The sequence below is a fragment of the Balaenoptera borealis genome, assembly GCF_965194805.1.
Source record: "Balaenoptera borealis genome assembly, chromosome: 4".
NCBI classification, from domain to species: domain Eukaryota; kingdom Metazoa; phylum Chordata; class Mammalia; order Artiodactyla; family Balaenopteridae; genus Balaenoptera; species Balaenoptera borealis.
In genome coordinates, this window is record NC_138861.1 from 42,730,386 (window position 1) to 42,749,501 (window position 19,116).

General features: G+C 37.1%; 1 protein-coding gene and 1 pseudogene across 13 annotated transcripts in view; one reads left to right on the top strand and one right to left on the bottom strand.

The window, feature by feature from the left end:
• The window catches only part of FBXW7 (F-box and WD repeat domain containing 7), a 204,503-nt gene that overhangs the window by 88,619 nt on the left and 96,768 nt on the right, over positions 1 to 19,116 (bottom strand). For 7 of the 12 annotated variants that reach the window (XM_082389906.1, XM_082389905.1, XM_082389896.1 and 4 more), the window contains one exon: positions 1,204 to 1,776. In XM_082389906.1, the coding sequence (XP_082246032.1) occupies positions 1,204 to 1,707 (504 nt within the window). In that variant the 5' untranslated portion in view covers positions 1,708 to 1,776. Of the gene's footprint in view, positions 1 to 1,203; positions 1,777 to 2,429; positions 2,480 to 17,772; positions 17,934 to 19,116 lie in introns of those variants that run through there. The other 5 variants (XM_082389900.1, XM_082389899.1, XM_082389904.1 and 2 more) reach the window with 4 other exon arrangements.
• LOC309627739 (oxysterol-binding protein-related protein 9 pseudogene) lies at positions 6,095 to 9,502 on the top strand (annotated as a pseudogene). Its single transcript has one exon. The product of its transcript is annotated as an oxysterol-binding protein-related protein 9 pseudogene (transcript).

A 19,116-nucleotide genomic window follows, 5' to 3' on the forward strand; every position in this document is an offset into this window, starting at 1 on the left:
ATCCAGCAAGGACAATTCTGGGAAGCAATGACAGTGTGTGATAGTGACAGTGTATCCAGTCCTTAACTCTGGCACAGCCTCCAAGGACTGTATAAAATGGAATTGTCTCTCAGCACTAGATTAGTCCCCAAGTCCCTGAATTGATAGGATCCCTCTAGTTTAGACAAGAGTCTAACTGTCCACCTTTTAAAACATGGCTATGGCTAGTTCCATGGGCTACCACCAGCTAAGTGAGATAAGGAGGCAGATCCAACAGAGCCGTCTCCCAGGAGCAAAGGGAAAGGAAAACTGCAAGCAAGGGAAGTAGTGGCAGTAACTTGAGTGAAAGTTGGGAATCTAAGTGTATCTTCATATCACCTCCTACTTCTCACCAGTCAAATACCAACCAAAATGGTGTGGTTATCCTATACTTAATATTCAAATTACCTGGAGAAGCAAATGGAGTGTTCCACTAAAATGGAATCAGGGAAAAAAACCCAATTCCTCTGGGGTTCCTAAATGTTTTAATTTTAATAAAATAACTAGAAGAAAACAAGCAGTGAAGATAGCACCATACATTTTTGTTGTTTTATAATGTAGGAAAAATGTTTCATAATCTTAAATATGTCAGTGTCTAGTATTTTAACTTTTAAAAATACCTACTCAGATTTCCCCAACAACCAAATACTAATATTCAAACTGTAATTTTACCTTGTTTACATAACAAAGAGAAAACTATTTACAAAGGATATATCTTATTCATCATAATAAGAAAACTAATTATGAGGTAACTTCCAGTAACTAGTGCCTTGGAGTAACACCTGTGAATACACAGCCCACCAGACCAGCTGCACTTGGTAAATAAGAAAAGAGCCTTCACTACTTGATCTACACAAACCATGTTTCACTCCAACCCTCTCCACTACACGCAACCTACTAACCCCTGTCCCAGGGACAAAATTGATAATGAAATTTGATATTAATGATTTTTCATAGTAATAGGATCAAATACCCTCTCTCCATGTGTAATAACATTGTCCCATTATCAGTATTTCTATTTCTAATACTTTCTAATACCTTCTGTAAAACAAAAATTAGTTCATTTTATTACTACACATCTGAAGATTAATTTTGCAATACTACAAAGGCTGTGAGGAAAGTTTCATTACAATTAATACGGATATGTAAAATTTCTCAGGTGAAGAGCAGACTAAATGTACTCACTTTTGTTGTCTTTGTATAGAACGGGGAGGAGAGTTGGTGAATAGGCAGGTCCACGATACTGCTAGAGTTTGTGACACTGTTACTGTGTGTATGTTCATCTTCCCTGCTGCTGTCATCAGACTGATCAAAATCATCACTCTCCTGGTCCATTTCCTCTTCCTCTTCATCCTCCTCGTCTTGTTCACCAGCATGTTCTTCATCTTCCTCTTGTTCCTCCTGGTTTCCCGAGGAGTCCTCATCTACTGAAATAAACCGGTTATTGTTTTCTTCCAATTGTCCTTGCTGGGAATCACTTTGGTCTCCAGGTCTAGGTTCTGCTCCAACGACTTCCCCATTCCTTGCAGTGTGCTCCTCCTCTTGTTGTCTTAGCTGCTGCTGCTGCTGTTCCTCCTCCACCACGCGATTCATCTGTTCCTCATCTGCCTGGCTTGAGGAAGGGTTACCTCTCAGAGAGCCTCCAGTTCGTCGTCTTTTGCTGCCCACAGAGAGCAGTTCCTGATTCATTTCCAAAAGCCAGCTTGCTACTTCTTGGACCTTGGCTAGACTATCAGAAGATGCAAAGGTTTTCACATTCTGTAGAGAAAAATGGGGGGAGGGAAAAAAGGTTTGTACAATCTACATTTTCTTCTACTTTTATGTTATATGTCTATATTCCAAATTTCATTAAAGACTGTAAAAAGTATTTAATGCCATGGAGACATTAAGATGTTCTTTTGGAGTCAGTATAGAAAGTTTAAATTATAAAAGTATGAGACTTTATAAAGACATACACAAAAATCATATGTTTACTACAGCTTTATTTTAATCTCCTTTTAAAAATAATTTTAGAACAAAGGTTTATAGTTTATTGCTTTGACCAATAAAACATAATTTAACCAATAAAACATTTTTAAATTTTAGATCAGTAGCTCATAAACTATACCCTCTGTCAAACTTCCACAAAATGTTAAGAAGTGTATCACAAAAAAACCTATTCAATGCTCAGTTAAGTTCAGGAAATGCTGAGATAAACCAAGATTAAAAGGCTTTTTTTTGAACTTTAGGAATTTCCCAAACTTTTCTGATCACAGAACCTTGCCTTTAGACACAGTTTTCTGACAGTTACCAAATATAATCACTATGATTTTCATTTTTCATAATGAATATAAATCAACTAGACATCAAATAAATAAAAAATTTTATTTCAAAAAAAGAAAAGAAAAGAAAAAACGTTCGTAAGTTCATACCCTCTGACCCAGTCACTCCACTTCTGGCAATCTATCCTAAGGAAGTAATCCTAAAACAGAAAAAAAAATGATGCAGAGGATGCTCACTGCAGCTTTATCCACAAAAACAAAAAATAAAAATAAATGTAAATGTAAATTAAAATAATCAAAACCCAAATGTTCAAGACAAAGGAACTCATGAGATGGGATATATTTAAACATAATGTTTAAACATAATGTTCATAAAAAACATAATGTTCATAAAAAAAATTTGTGAAAACATGGACGTTTTCACAAAATGAGGGACATTATATGATCATAGAATGATTTTTAAACTGCACTAGACTGAAGACAATATTTCAAAATACAAACTGCATTTAGGCAGTGGTATGATAGGTGTTTTAATTCATTTTTTTACCGTATTTCTCAAATTTTATGCATCAAGCATGTTTACTTTTATGTTTTTAACAGTGACTCTAAAATTTGATCTGATATAGAATCTTTTCATAACGTTCCTTCTTTAATTTCATCTTTTGCAGATATCTATATGGACATGTTTGAGGTTATGGAAAATAATGCCAACACATTACACAAGTTTATATAAAATTCCTTTTAAAAATACCTTTAAGGTTTATGAGATAAGGAAATACAATATCCATTTTCTATCATGCCCTAAGAGTAACTACATTATATCACAATGATCTTTAAATAAAACAGCCTTATCCACCTCTCCAACCCTTGCCACTAGATGGTCACTCCCCCAAAGGTCCACAGTTCTCACGGCAAACTTTAAGATGGGGTCAAGAAAGTCCAAAAGATAGTTTTTAAATAGCAGTATTTTATTTTCTCTTCTATAATCAACAATTTCTAAGAAATAAGCTACAGTGTGGGGGGAAAAATTCTTAAATTCTAATTACACTAGAAGTATAAATGTAGAAAGAGATGAGTTCTAAAGATGGACGCCTGAGACCCTCCAACATTCTAAAAGAAAAGAAGTAGCCAGCAAAGGTGACTAAGTGGGAAAACCAAGAACGAGAGGTACCCGTAAAGCCAAGTTAAGAAAGCATATCCAGCAGGAGAAAGTAAATGATGACAACTACCGCCAAGAGATCAAGTAGGATGGAGACAAAGAACTGACCGACCACTGGATCCAGTAACATGGAAGTCACTAGTAATAGGAGCAGTTTTCGTTAGTTGAAGTCTGATAAAAGTAGATTTAAGAGACTGGGAAAAGAGAATAGAGATGGTGGGTATGGAAGAGTTTGGAGTTTGATGCAAAAGGGAACAAAAGAAAGGGAGTAGTAATTGGTAGGGAAAACGGGGTCAAGAGAAGATTTTTTATTCTTTAAGACTAGAGAACTAGCAGCATATCTGTACACTGACAAGAATGATCCAGCACAAAACAAAAAAGTTGATAATGTAAGCAAGAGAGAGAAGAAATAGTGAAGTGATATCCTTAAGTAATTAAGAAGGGGATGATGAGAAAGTGTTCAAAGGTTAGAAAAGGGGATAGTTAGAAAAGGGGATACTACATTTTTGGTAATAGATGGAAAAGCAGAATAGTATTATATAAATACTTTACTTCTTTTTAGCATATTTCTCAATGTGGGAACGGTTGGAAGTAGGTAGAGTTTTATAGTGGTCAGAGTCTTTGGAAGTTCCCTGCTCATTCCTTCAATTATTTTTTCCTTTTCTTTGTAAAATAGGAAGAAGCAAGGTTATCAGCTGAGAGTGATGTTACAAATTTGAAGAGAAAGATATGAAATAGCCCTCTAGGGAAAGAGGGAAGGGAACCTTCTTTCACGCAAGAGATTTTGATGATCAAATGTAATCAATAAACTATGATGTAATATATATTAAATGTGGCTTTTAAAAGTCAAGTGGTTCTAACAGATAACCAACAAGAACCTACTGTATAGCACAGAGAACTCTGCCAAATATTCTGTAAAAACCTAAATGGGAAAAGAACTTGAAAAAGAATAGATACATGTATAACTGAATCACTTTGCTGTACACCTGAAACTAAAACAACATCGTTAATCAACTATACTCCAGTGTAAAATAAAAATTAAAAATAAAATGTTATTATGCTTTTGAAGAAAAAAATAAAAATAAAAGTCAAGTGGTTCTTATTTACAACTCAGGCAAGCACTAGACAAACTTTATCTTTGAGGTAGCAGGTAGGGTTCCTTAGAAAAAGGAATATATATATCCATTATTTTCAGAAGATAAACTACAGAAAATAAAGGTCATCAGAATCTTGCTGACTAGTATATGTCAAAGACAAACTGAAAATATCACAGGAAATCAGGTTAAAAATAACATGCTGAAAAACAGTGACCTACACAAATGAAAAAATACACACACACACACACACACACACACAGTACCCCTGTATATATAAAAGTAAATCTGCTATACACAGGATTTCTTCAAGGCTAGAATCAAAATCTTGCTTTAGTAACTGTATCTAAAGTCTAGCTCTTGTAACACTAACAAGAACGTTTTTTCACTTGGATGTTTATTCACAGAATGGCATGAAATCAGGGACACTGCCTGGGATAATGCAGGCCCCAAGAAAATTGCCCTTTGTGTACCCAACCTAACAGGCATATTTTTACAAGACTGAAACAGGTTAAATGACATATTAAGAGCAACTTACCAAGTAAAAAAATGAGAGAACAAAGATCATAAAACAAAGCATAAAGAATGTGTGTAAAGGGAGGAGACTGTTGGTAAGCAGCCAGCCTATCAACAAATAGAAAGTTTATAACTCTGGCATTTCAAAAACAGTACCAGTACTGGTCACTGAAGAACACTTCTGTTACCAATTATGAATAATAAAAATACAAATCACTGTCATTGTAGAACTTTAGTGTAATACTGAGGAGAACAGAGAAGAAATGTCTTAAGCCAATAAAGATAACTGACTCTTCTATTTACATTGTGGCATGTAAATAGCTCTCAAAGTAATACAGATTCTTAAAGATAGACCTGGTCAATAATGGAAAATCCAAGTAGAAGAATCAGATATAAAGCACAGCCAATAAAAAATAAAAAATATTCAATGACACAACTGAAATTGTCAAATTACAGGAATTCCAGAATATTTGAAGAGGTTGAAAATATCTAACTGATAGACTTACATAAAAATTGGATTTCTCTGACTCATTTTGGGAGTGGAAAATAGTAATAAATATATAGAAACTAAAAGGAAAATTTCATTTTCTGTTGGTATTAATTTAAAAAACAGTATTTTTAGAAAATTTGTTCTTTCTAATAATCTATTAAATAAGCTAATGACTTAATTAAAATAATAAATATTTATCCAATAATTAATAGGAAATCAGAATCAACTACTAAACACTTTTAAGGGGGGAAAGAAAATTCAAAAATTAGTTTACACAGGGGGCGAGGGGCTGTCCCGGGGGACCGGCTGAACCGGACCAGACCGACTGCGCAGCAGCCCGGTGATCCGGCAGACGGTGGAGAAGAGGGGGTGCTCGGAAGCGGCCCTCGGCTCCCTCCCCTGGAGGCACAGAGGGCAGGGGCCTTGGCGAATGGCTTTCTTGATGGCTACTTGCGGAGTAGTTACACCGGGAGGGCCTGGGAGAGGGGCCGGCTCCCACCCCTGAGTCCCCAGGGACCCTGCTGCTTGCCGGGGCCGTGGGCACGAATATCGGGGCCGTGGGCACGAATATCGTTCTCTCCCTGCCTTCTTCCCGCCGCCCCCTGGGGGTTTGATTCAGGATTTGTTCCCAGTGTCCAAAGCTTTGATAAGAAACTTACAGAGGCTGATGCTTGCCTACAAATCTTGATAGAACAGTTAAAGCTTTTTGATGACAAACTTCAAAACTGCAAAGATGATGAACAGAGAAAGAAAACTGCAACTCTCAAAAAGACAACAAATAGCATGGTAGAATCAATTAAACACTGCATTGTGTTGCTGCAGATCGCTAAAAGTACTATTAATCCTGTAGATGCAATATATCAACCTAGTCCCTTGGAACGTGTGATCAACACAATGCCTTCCCAGACTGTCTTACCTCCAGAACCTGCTCAGTTGTGTAAGTCAGAGCAGCATCCATCTCCTCTACCAGTTGGACCTGTATTAGCTACCTTGGGACATCATCAGACTCCAACACCAAATAGTACAGGCAGTGGGCACTCACCACCTAGAAGCAGTCTAACTTCTCCAAGCCATGTCAACTTGTCTCCAAACACAGTCCCAGAGTTCTCTTATTCTAGCAGTGAAGATGAATTCTATGATGCGGATGAATTCCATCAGAGTGGCTCATCCCCACAGCCCTTAATAGATTCCTCTGGATCTGCCTCAGTCTTGACACACAGCAGCTTAGGGAATAGTCTAAAGTGCCCAGATACCACGGAATCACTTAATTCTTCCATGTCCAATAGAACAAGTGACGCTGAACTTTTCGATTCACATGATGAGAGAGATGATGAAGGGGAGGCAGGGTCGGTGGAAGAGCACAAGGGTGTTATCATGCATCTGTTGTCACAGGTTAGGCTTGGAATGGATCCTACTAAGGTAGTTCTTCCAACATTTACTCTTGAAAGAAGATCTCTTTTAGAAATGTATGCAGACTTTTTTGCACATCCGGACCTGTTTGTGAGTATTAGTGACCAGAAGGATGCCAGAGACCAAACGGTTCAGGCTGTAAAATGGTACCTCATGATGAACATTACATTCTCACATTCCGCAATGGTTATGGAAGGTCTATCCTCACAGTGCCCTGCGTGGAACTAGGTGGAGAATGCAATATTAATTGTTCCAAAACTGGCTATAGTACCAATATCGTCTTCCACACTAAACCTTTCTATGGGGGCAAGAAGCACAGAATTACTGCTGATTCTTTCTCCAAATGACAAGAAATCTTTCTGCTCAATTGAAGGGGAATGGAATTGTGTAATGTATGCAAAATACTCAACAGGGGAAAATGTAGTTTTTATAGATACCAAGAAGTTGCCTATAATCAAGAAGAAAGTGAGGAAGTTGGAAGATCAGAATGAGTATGAATCCCGCTGCCTTTGGAAGGATGTCACTTTCAACTTAAAAATCAGAGACATTGATGCAGCAACTGAAGCCAAGCACAGACTTGAAGAAAGACAAAGAGCAGAAGCCCGAGAAAGGAAACATAGGAAATTCAATGGGAGACAGGTTATTTCATGAAGATGGAGAATGCGGTGTTTATGATGAACCATTACTGAAACGTCTCGGTGCTGCCCAGCATTAGGTTGGGAAATGCAAAGTTTGCTCCTGGTGACCAGGGCAGAGGCATAATGAAGTAACAATCTTCCTTTGGGAGAACGTATTCACTCTCTTTTTATTGCAGTGGTTCCTATCTCAGGGATACTGGACTTTCTGATGCAGATGAACAAGTAAAGCGAGAAAAGCTTCCCTTTTTCCTGTTCTGTGGCAGTTACAATGTTGACTTCGGTCTTGAGAAAAACTTAAGGTTTTGAAAACAAGATGTCTGCTCCTTTTCCAAATCCCACGTTATAAATCCCAGTCTCAAACTCTGCATTCTAGTATTGCTGTTGAGATATACAACATCTTTTTCCTAGTTCATATAATCTTGGGTCATATATATATATATATATATATATAAATATATATATATATAAAATAGGTGATGCCAGATTTTTCATAAATACGCCATCTACTGTAAATATTGGTTCCTCTGAGTTGTTTTAGAAAATTTAGGGCAAAGTATTAAAATCATGTGTTAGGAAATTTCATGGTCTCAACTACAATAACTTTTATTTTGGAATTGAACTATTATTAAATTGTATCCAACTCTGGACTACAGTTTAATCATACTCAGTGCTTCTTAAGGCTTCATAAAGCAATTTTTCAAAAAAAAAAAAAAAAATTAGTTTATAAAGTCCCACAAAAAAAACTAAGCACCCATAATCTAAAACCTGAAACTGCCATACAGGAAATATTAATAAATGAGGTATTAATAAAAGCACATTTTTGCTTTTTATAATTCTAATTTTAAACTTTAGAGAAAACTTTTTGTATGATTTAGGACACTATCATATGAAACACAAACATCAACAAACAGAATCCTATATCCTAAAAAAAAAATTATGTAAAATTTAAGGATGTTCTTTTATTTCTTCTTACCAGTATATAATGTCAAGATATATCATATACATAACTTACATTTTTATCAATAATCAGTGAGACTGAAGTTGAAGTCAGTAAAACAAAATCTGACAGCTAATATATTTTGACATTAAATTGTATGATTTCCTTGATGAGAATGGAAATGATTTAAGGTCAGGAATAATACTGATAAAAGAAAATGAAACTGAACAAATTGAAAATGTTCCTCACTTCACAGACAAAGCAATCGGGCTCAAAGAGATTAAGTATTTCTCAAGATTAGCTAGCTTAGAGCAAAGCAGGGACCAGAAATTGACATTCAACTGAGTTTTCTTTCATGTGCCTCAGTCTACATAACTACGTATGATAAAGTCTTAAAAGAATATTATTCTCTAACACTGATATTGCCTTCTTCTCCAAAACCAGAATCCTACAATGCTCAAAAATTATTACTCTAAAATAAATACTCACTGAGCACTCAATATGCCTCAGGCACATATTAATTTTGTAGAAGATAATGTTTAGAAATGTTTCTTTACAAGTTAATCAATGACTTTTAACCTGAACCCATAGCAAAATTAAATTTTACATTACAACTATTTATGCATGTATTTAAACAAATCTAAAACAATGGTTTCAGAGACAGGGAATGATGAAACGTTTATACCTAAAGTCTCTATAAATCACTACCCTTAATTAAACAGTCCGTTTTCTTTTTTTTTTTTAATTTACGTATTTATTTTTGGCTGCATTGGGTCTTCGTTGCTGTGTGCAGGCTTTCTCTAGTTGCAGCGAGCAGGGGTTACTCTTCCTTGCGGTGCACAGGCTTCTCACTGCGGTGGCTTCTCTTGTTGCAGAGCACGGGCTCTAGGCGCACGGGCTTCAATAGTTGTGGCATGCAGGCTCAGTAGTTGTGGCTCGCGGGCTCTAGAGTGCAGGCTCAGTAGTTGTGGTGTGCAGGCTCAGTAGTTGTGGTGCACAGGCTTAGTTGCTCCGCAGCATGTGGGATCTTCCCTGACCAGGGCTCGAACCCGTGTCCCCCGCACTGGCAAGCGGATTCTTAACCACTGTGCCACCAGGGAAGTCCCAGTCCATTCTCATTATTCACAGTAATTGTGTTCTATAAAGTTGCCACAAATACCAAATGAGTGTTCCTAAGGGAAATACACGGTTAAGTTCCTGCAAGCCTCTAGTCACATTTTTGCCAACTGATCAATACATAATCTTTTTATATGTGTATTTCTATTTAAAGACATGTTATTTAATATGTAGTTGATTCATTAACATTGAACTCATGGTCAACAGCACTATAAATTCATGCCTGAAAGAAGCTTATCTAACATGTATGTTTTCCATAAGGCACATCACAACACTAGGCAGTACCTCAAAACTGCTTGGGAATCATTTTGAACAGCAAAACCACAAACAATAAGCACAAAAAGCTTTTAGTGAAAAATGTTTCAGTAAACAGACGATGAAAAGGACACTTGTGTAGAATATAAGAGCTGAAACAAGAAAGCAGAGTGTCACGTGGTTCAGACGGGAAAGTCCATGTCAGGTGACTCAAATTTTTTACCACCCTGTGCATGCGAACATCCACAAATGACTGTGAAAGTACCACAAGTACTGATTTTTGGTGTTACAAATAAATTTTAGTGAGTAGGCAAATCCCATATTAAATAAAGTTGGACTTTGTACAAAGTAACGGCTGGAGAAAGAAAAGGGAGAAGGGGCACCACTTTTCCTTAGGTAAGTGGGGAGAATAGGCTTCTCCTGGCAGTGTGAAAGTCCAGAGAGGCCCAAACCTAAGGGTACCTAAAGGAAGAGACACCTACAGGCATCTCCATTCCAGGATGAAGGAGAAGTATTATAAGTATTATAATAATTGCTCCTCAAAAAAATTCAATAATAAGGTTATTGAGATAAAAGAGAACTACTCTGTGACTTTCCCCAAGTCCTAGAAAACACAGGGTAACTTTTAGTCATTATACCTGGTTAATTTAGCAGCACTTCAGACCTAATTTCAGTGCCTTTTTTTTTTTAAGTTTCTCACAAACTTTTTAAATAGTTTCTTATGAACGTCGCTTCTCAAAAGACCTTTGATCATCCAAAACCACTTGAACAGCTTATTTTAGGTTGCCTAAAGGAGTTAAAGAGGGCATAGTATACATGTTAAAGTGAGCTCTGAAAGCCTGTCTCAGAGTGAACCAGAATTGTGAGCCTCCAAAGAAGATTCCCAGGCAAAGATTAACCTTGAAATCATAGTAGACACTGAGGAATATTGGTTACACTAATGTACACAGGGTGACAAGCAAATTGTCAAAGCCTCCAAAGACTGTGCAATACTAACATTTTCAGAAGCCACTAGGCTTGATCTACAAAGTCAGTTAAGAAGCTTTAAGATACAGATGGTAGGAAAATCAACCAAATTGTACTGATCATCGAGAAGGATATCTCAAAGCTTGGAATCACCTTCTAAAAGCCCGTTAGGATTTTCAATGAATCCTAAAAGAACCTCACTAATCACCAGGATTCCTCTTCTGGATGCACCACTTAATAATACTCCAGCTGCATATTATGAACTCTCTATATGACAAATTAATAACTTATTATTAATCACTATGTTCAAACTGATTAAAAGTATCTGGAACACATACTATGTATCACTTACTTAGTATCACTCTGCTACTCAAAATCCACCAAGAGCTTCCCATCTCACTCACAATAAAAGTCATTTTCTTTTAAATGGTTGTCTTTTAGGCCCTGTATAATCGACACACATCCCACCACTCTGAGCTCATATTCCACTCTTCTCTCTTTTTCACGTTGCTCCACTCTTTCTGTCCTTGTTCTTTCTGGAAGAGGAAAATACGTTGCTACCTCAGAGCCTTTGCACTGGATATACCTTCCGCCTGAATGTTCTCCCTCATATATCTGCATGGTTCTTCCCATTATTTCCTTCAGGACTCTTTTCAAACATCCTCTAAGAAATACACTTTCCCTAATAATCTTATTTAAAATAATCACTCCTTTGCGTCACATCATTCCCCTTTGCCCTGCTTTATTCTGCTCCAAGCACTGTATAAAAGCACTGGAATAGTGCCTGTTATATAGTGCCTACCTATCTATCTATCCATCCATCCATCCATTCATTCATTTCTTCATGTATTATCTGCCTCTTCCCACTAGAATTTAAGCTCCATAAGGAAAGAGACTTTCCTTTTTCACCACTATCTTCAGCACCTACAAAAATGCTTGGCTCAGTAGGTCCTCAAAACTTTTAGTGAGTAAATAATTATTACATCTTTTTAAAGCCAGTCGTGTGCTGAGAATTCTTTCCTCATCAAAGAAGAGCTACAAGCCAGGTCACAAAAAAGTACCAGATATTTTAAACACATTTTTTTTAAGTTGTAGTCTGTACTGAACAAGTCACTTGTAGTACTCTTGAAACTCAGAGGGTATAAATCTGTTAACATTTATTTATAAATTATCTTCCTCTAAGTCATAAAGATATTCTTCCCTTTATCAAATTTCTTGTTATTTTCAGCACATGCTATAAAAAATGTGTGACTAAAAAGATGAATACTTCAAAAGCACACAATTTGTGGAGTAATTCTTGTTTCACATCTCCCATACTGCAGCTAACTGGGAAATCATATACGTAGCTTAAGGTGAAAATCTTCCAGAGGCTGCAAAATTAGCTGAACAGATCCTTAGTACTGTAGATTAATAAAGTCAACACAAAATGAACAATACGGGGCACATCATACAAGTACTCATACAAGCAGCAAGTATTCATCTGAAGTTTTATGGTTCTGAACTGAATATTTTAAATCCACATGCCTCATCAATCATGTATATCTTTACTAGAAAGGATGAAAAACACTATTTTTCAGTCCATATGTCAATACCTACTTTTTATGTTATTTAACTTACATATACATTTGTATATGTAAGTTAAACAACATACATATTTCTGGCCAAATTTAATTCCTCACTGCCATTCACCTCCACTCCCTCTGCAATCTGGGTTTACTCCATTATAACTAAATTTTAAACTGGTTGCTAAATCCCACTGGATCTTTTACCATTTTTGTAGCTTTTGACATTACTAAACAAGCACTCCCTTCTTTACAATTCTCACATCCCTTAGTTTCCCTTGATATAATCCTTTTCTTAGTATTGTCCCCTAGGCAGCACTATTGTTCTCCACTGACAGCTCCTTCCTTCTCTGCAGTTTCTTTGCAATCTTGGGTTTTAACTACCACATAGAAGCTAATGACAACCAATTCTATTCTCTCTAGCCAAACTCCTCCACTGGGCCTATTAGTTTTATCAAGATATCCCACAGTTGCCCCAAATTCATTATTTTAAAACGCAAATTCCTGTACACACACACACCTGCCTAAGTTTCTTCTTAGGTCCTCCTCTTATTTTCTTTACCTCGGTGAATGGAAGCATATTCTAGTCAGTTGCAGATTTGAGAAACCCAGATGGTTCTTCCTCTTCTACTTCCTTCGACTATCCTCTCCCCTCAACAATTCAGTCCTAAAGCCATTAAGTGGAGCCAGGTAAGTTAGGTGTGCGTGTGGGAGGTGGTGGCAGTCCAGCAGAGGGGTCAGTCCAAGCAGAGGGAGGAGGGCTTCCCAGTATGTGGGGGATGGTGGGAGGAAACAGCCTGACTATGAGCAAAGTGAGGAGTGATCCACACAGCGGAGAGGCCCAGCAGGGCAAAGGCAGAGCAGAATGAGAAGTTCTACTTGGGTGGGGGTGTCGAACGTCAGCAGGGTAAGAAACGCATCCACGTGACAGGATGGCGTCAGAGCCCAGATGGGATATCGCGGGTGTGGTGGCCACAGCGGTGCCCTGCTCAGATATCCCTTCAACAGAACCTGCTATGAGGAGCAGAGCTGCTTGACAGCCCCCAGCTACCTCACCTTGGAATCCACAGTAACATTCACACCTGGCCATGCTTCCTCTAGACTTCTCCCAGCAAAAGACTGAGCATGGTGGGAATGCTCCAATAGCCAACTCTGGATGGGGCTCCCTGCACATCAAATCTTGTCTTGACATCTGTTTCTCTGGGGACCTGAACTGACACAGAAGGTATTCTTGTACTGGTGTCAAAAACACTCGGGATGAAATAAAACTGTTCTGGAAGACACTACAAAATGGTTAACTTCATTAAACACAGGTCATTTCACTCCAGAGTATTTAAAGAACATCTCCTACTACATAAAGAAATCCAGTGGCTTAGCAGAGGAAAAATTCTCAACAGGGTATTTGAGCTGAAAGGGGTCCTTTTAAGACAACAGAGGAAGAGATTTTGTTGAATACTTTGAAGATGAAGAACGGCTGCACATCTCACACTTACTTGCTCTTCAGTCTCTAATGTTTTTGACTTCAAGGGACAAAATTCTTGGATTTAAAAGGAAAATGCGCTTTTGGAAAACATCGTGTTATAAAGAAGAAATCCTGAAATGTTTCCACTGCTGCTTGGGCCCAAGGGAAGAAGGTATCAGCAAGTCTCAAGTCTCACTGGAAACCACCTAGTGAAGCTGCAGAACAAAGTGAACTGATTTTCCTTCCCTTTCAAAAAAAAGTGTATCAATGAGTAAGTACTCTTTTTCTGAATCTTCTGATTGTGAGAATTTGACTTGAGAAAAAAGGAAGAAGCTGCAGTCTAATACATTCAAGATGAGTTTTACTGATCTGCCCAGATAAGTTCTGGATTTCTGAGAAGAAAAGAATATCCTGCTATCACAGGAAATAATGAACATTATGCTACAGTTTCCAACTTCTCACACATTTGAACAATCTTTTACTTATTTAATGAACATCAAGAGTAAGCTAAAAAATGGTCTCATTTCAGCTGAAAGAAAAATTTGTATGTGCTTGCTCATCCCATGTTTGACCCTGAATGGTATTTTAAAGCAAAAAACAAGCACACGAGATAAATACAATTTTTACATTAAAAAGGTAAATTCACTGTAAAGAGGTAAATATAATTTTTAAGATTCAAAAACAACACTTTTATGCGTATATGAGCCTATAAAAGAAGTAATTTTCTAACTGCTTGGTCTACATTTGAGCCTGATCATGTCACTGAATAAGGAAATGTTTTTTCAAAGTCTTGTATAAAATTGTGTCTAGGCAATATTTTTATTCATATTGCTTTGGCTTATGATTTTAGTTGCTCTACTATTCGACACTGTCAATAAATTTTCATGTTGTAAATAACATTAATTAAAATTAATTTATAACCTTTATTTAAATTAAATCTGCCAAGCCTACATTAAGAAAAATTGAGTCCCGTTTTGGTTTAAGTTAGTTACATGAAATTTATTACGTTTCTTATGAGTTTGCAAAATTTATGAAATGATAAAAGAGATTAATTTCTTTGTTCTTTTTTTCTGGCTGAGCCACATGGCTTGTGGGATCTTAGTTCCCCGACCAGGGATTGAACCTGGGCTCTCGGCAGTGAAAGCACGCAGTCCTAACCACTGGACCACCAGGGAATTCCCTAAAAGAGATTAATTTCAAGGAAAGTAAGTTAAGCTTAATCACCAGGGGGTTGTATTTTCCCCCAAGAAAAGTTGGCTAAAATGTTTAGTCTTAAATATTGGCGTGGGAAGGGGGACTGCTCTTGCATGTACCATATCTCATTTGGATCTCAAATAGTAAGAATTTGTGGTAAGGCCTATGTGGACAAGGTTAAGAAGGTAAAGTAGTAAAGTTAAAAAAAGAAAAAACTGGAGTTTCCTCTATCTGCTCCATTAACTTGTATTGGAGCTGACATCCTTTGTGGGAAGGGGGAACCACACAAAAAGAAGAGGCTAATAAATTTGCCAGTGTAAACATGTCCACAGGAAAAAAAAAAGCATTCTGTACTCAAAAGAGCACTGACAATTATCAATGAATCATTATATCTACAACTTCTGATCAAGCGAATGTACCATGAGCTGTAGATATAATAATTTTCATGTAGGGTTCTCAAGATCAGAAAATTATTTTAAGTGTTTCCCCAGTGTAAGAAGAGTGAGAAAGGCTGAAAGTGAAAATCAGTAATGGGACAAACTGAAATTATGTTTACTTAATAGGAAGCAGTGGGAGTAACACAGCATCCCTTCTGTGATATTCCTGTCAACGATGTCTAACCTAACGAGGAAGCATGAGGAAACACAAGACAAACCCAAGTTAAGGGTCCCCGTTCAAAATGACTGGCCTGTAATCTTCAAAAGTGTTAAAGGAATGAAAATAAAAGATCAAGGGACTGTTCTGGATACATGATAATAAATGCAACCCATGATTTTGAATGGAATCTTGTCCTTATACGAGATATTATTTGAACAACTGGTGAAATTCAAATGGGGTCTGAGGAATAGACAATCTAATATACCAGTGCCAATGTCCTGATTTTAATGGTTATATTGTGATTAGGCAGAAGAATGTCCTTGTTTATAAGAAATGCATACTCAAGTGTTTGGGAGTGATGGTGCATCATTTTGGCAACTTATCAAATGGCAAAATAAGTTCTTAGCACTGTACTTGGAACTTTTCTGAAGTAAGGGGGGAAAAGGAGAAATCTGGATGTCATTCTGGTTCCTATCATTTGTTACAAACTACCCTTGCCTGTCCCCACGCTTCTGTCACCCACTCACATCATCACTAAGTCCTCCTAAGTCCACTACAACCAACCCCACTTTTCTAGTACTGTTTAATAAGCGCATGCCATCTGCCTCTTGCCCAAACTACTTGAATAACATCCCTAGTAATCTCCCTATCTTTTGTCTCCCGCCCCTCTCATCTACCCTCTATACTGCTGCCAGAACAGGAAATGTCAACAACTCAGTGGCAGCTTTTAAACTTTTTACAAGCTGAACCCTTTGCTCAAATGAGAGCAAAATATTAAAAAGGTGAAGCGAGAGCTTGTGAGAGCAGGGGAGAAGAGAGAATTAGCAACCCTCGAGTGACTCTGCAAAACTTCTGAAAACTACCATTCTGTAGGATAAATCTAAAATCCTAAGCACAGTACTTAAGACATACCCAATCTGGTCTCACCTCTATCCATCTTCAATACACACTGCTTTGTCTTATATTCAATAACTTTTCTCATAGACTGTAAACTAAAAAGCTTAGTGATTATAGATTTTTAAAACAAAAATGTAAGTGTCCATCTTACGTTGTTACCAGATATTTCTATTCCTTTGTGGTAGTTCAAGAAGTCTACTGAACTGAAGTCTACTGAAAAAAACCTTATGACTGAGCAAACAGATCCTTCCTAGAAGTCTTTTAGGTAGAGTGGTGCTGTCATCATGGCTTGGAGCAAGAGGGGTGTCAGGTTTGGATATGAAAGCTGAAATCTGGGTAAGTAAGGTAAATAATCACAGAATTCAGTCACGTAGTAATTCAGTCGTTCACCATTTAAACATTAAATGGGTCAAAAAAATGGGTGAAAGACAAACAGTTGACTAAAGAAGATATAAAAGGGTTGATAAACACACGAAAAGGTGCTCAATAACATCAGCCATCAAGGAAATGCAAATTAAAACCACAATGCAAAAGAACTTCTCATCCACAAGAATTACTAAAATTAAAAGAGACCAAACACCACCATATGTTGCTGAAAATAGGAAACAACTGAAACTCTCATATTTGGCTACTGGATTGTAAAATGGTACCACCACTGTAGAAAACCATTTGGCAGCTTCTTATAAAAACACACACTTACGCTGTGAGCTAGCATATACACTCCTAGGTACCTACCTAAGAGAAATGTCCATAAAAAAGGCTGGTACAAGAATGTTTATAGCAGCTTTATTCAGAATAGCTAAAACTGGAAACAACTCAAATATTCATCAGCAGAAGAATGGATAAATTGAGTTGTACTCATGCGATGGAACAGTACACAGAAATAAAAAAGAATGCACTTCTGATACATGCAACAACATGGATGGCAAAAACAGTACATTGAATGAAGTCAGATACAAAAAAGCAACACTATGTGATCCTATTTATATGATGTTTACAAATACACAGAACTAATCTACAGTGAGAGTAATCAGAACAGTAGTTGCCTAAGTGTGGACTGAATGGAATGGAGCATGAGGGAAATTTGGGGGCGGGGGGTGACAGAAATATTCTGTATATTGATTGAGGTGTTGGTTATGGTTACATAAGTGCATACATTTGTCAAAACTCATCTGTACCTTTCACTTTACATAAAAGTACCTCAATTAAAAATGTGTAATTAACTGAAGACAATGCAAAAACTTCTCTGCCTTCCTTGACTCTCCCATCATGCTGAAGACTGTTACATGCTGAAGAAGGCTTAGGTCTTCTTTGCTCTGGGCCCATAGATGAAGAGTCAGCAACACATGGTTCACTGTGAAACATTCTGTAGCAAGCAGACAGAATTTGGAATGAAGAATACAATAGGTACACATAAGCAACCGTACTAGAAGAAACAACATCTGAAGCCACTACCTAAAGAGACAGTGATCACAGGACCAAAGAAAGCCAGAATCTGCTAAATTTCAGAAAAAACTCAGCATCTTTAAGGAAAGCCTCAATACCATCACAATGAGCAACTACTGACTTGAACAAATCCTGGAACTCTGGCCTCTACTCTGCCTCACTATCATTTTACAAGGTTTTGCACTTCAGAAAAAGCACACCACTGTAATACAGAAAATGTATTGTCTATAGAAAACCAGTCAGTCTGTTTTTTAAATAGGGTTCCTATCTTGGTGAGCATAATTTTAGCTTGGCAACTACAGTAAACCACAAGTGGAAAAAAATGTCATCTTATTATTTGCTTTTTAAATTTAGGAATCCTATTCTCATTTGCTACTGCTTGATCCCCCCCCATGCCTGGATCCCTAGGAAGTGTCAGTCAGTATGTATGCAATTAGAACTCAGGTAACTCCTGCCTAGATTTCTTTTCTTGCTCTCTGAGGCAAAACAATGACCTCCTTTAGATGAATATGCCAGAAAATCACTATTCACATGTAGACTCTCAAAAACAATCACTCCATCTTCCTCTTCAAATTCTTGGCAGGAAGGTTGAGTGGACATATTGGGGGAAGACAGTGCATGACTGCACTGCACACAATGTGCCTTCAGAAATGTGTACTTGAACTGAAAAAGAGAGAAGATTTAAACTCTAACATGCGCCAGGCACTGGGGATACAATGCTGACCAAAGACATAAACCCTGCATCCAAAAAATAGAGTGCAATCACTATAAAGATACTATTTCTTAAATATTATGAGACAAACATCTACCCTAGTTAGACCTTTGTAAGATATACGGACAAAAAAACTTCTAAAAGTTATATAATTGTAGTAGAAACCAGGTAAAATAAACTTCATTCTAGCCCAGTTTCATCAGTGCCCACCAATGTCTACAGTGACTGAAAAAGAAAGAAAAAAAAAAAAAAAGGTAAAAACCATCACCACCACTAAGAAAATAACAAAACACGTAAAATACTAATTCCAATACCAAGAAACAATTATAATCCACTCAAAACTATTCTTTCTTTTTAGTAAAGACTATGAGCTATTATTTTTTAAA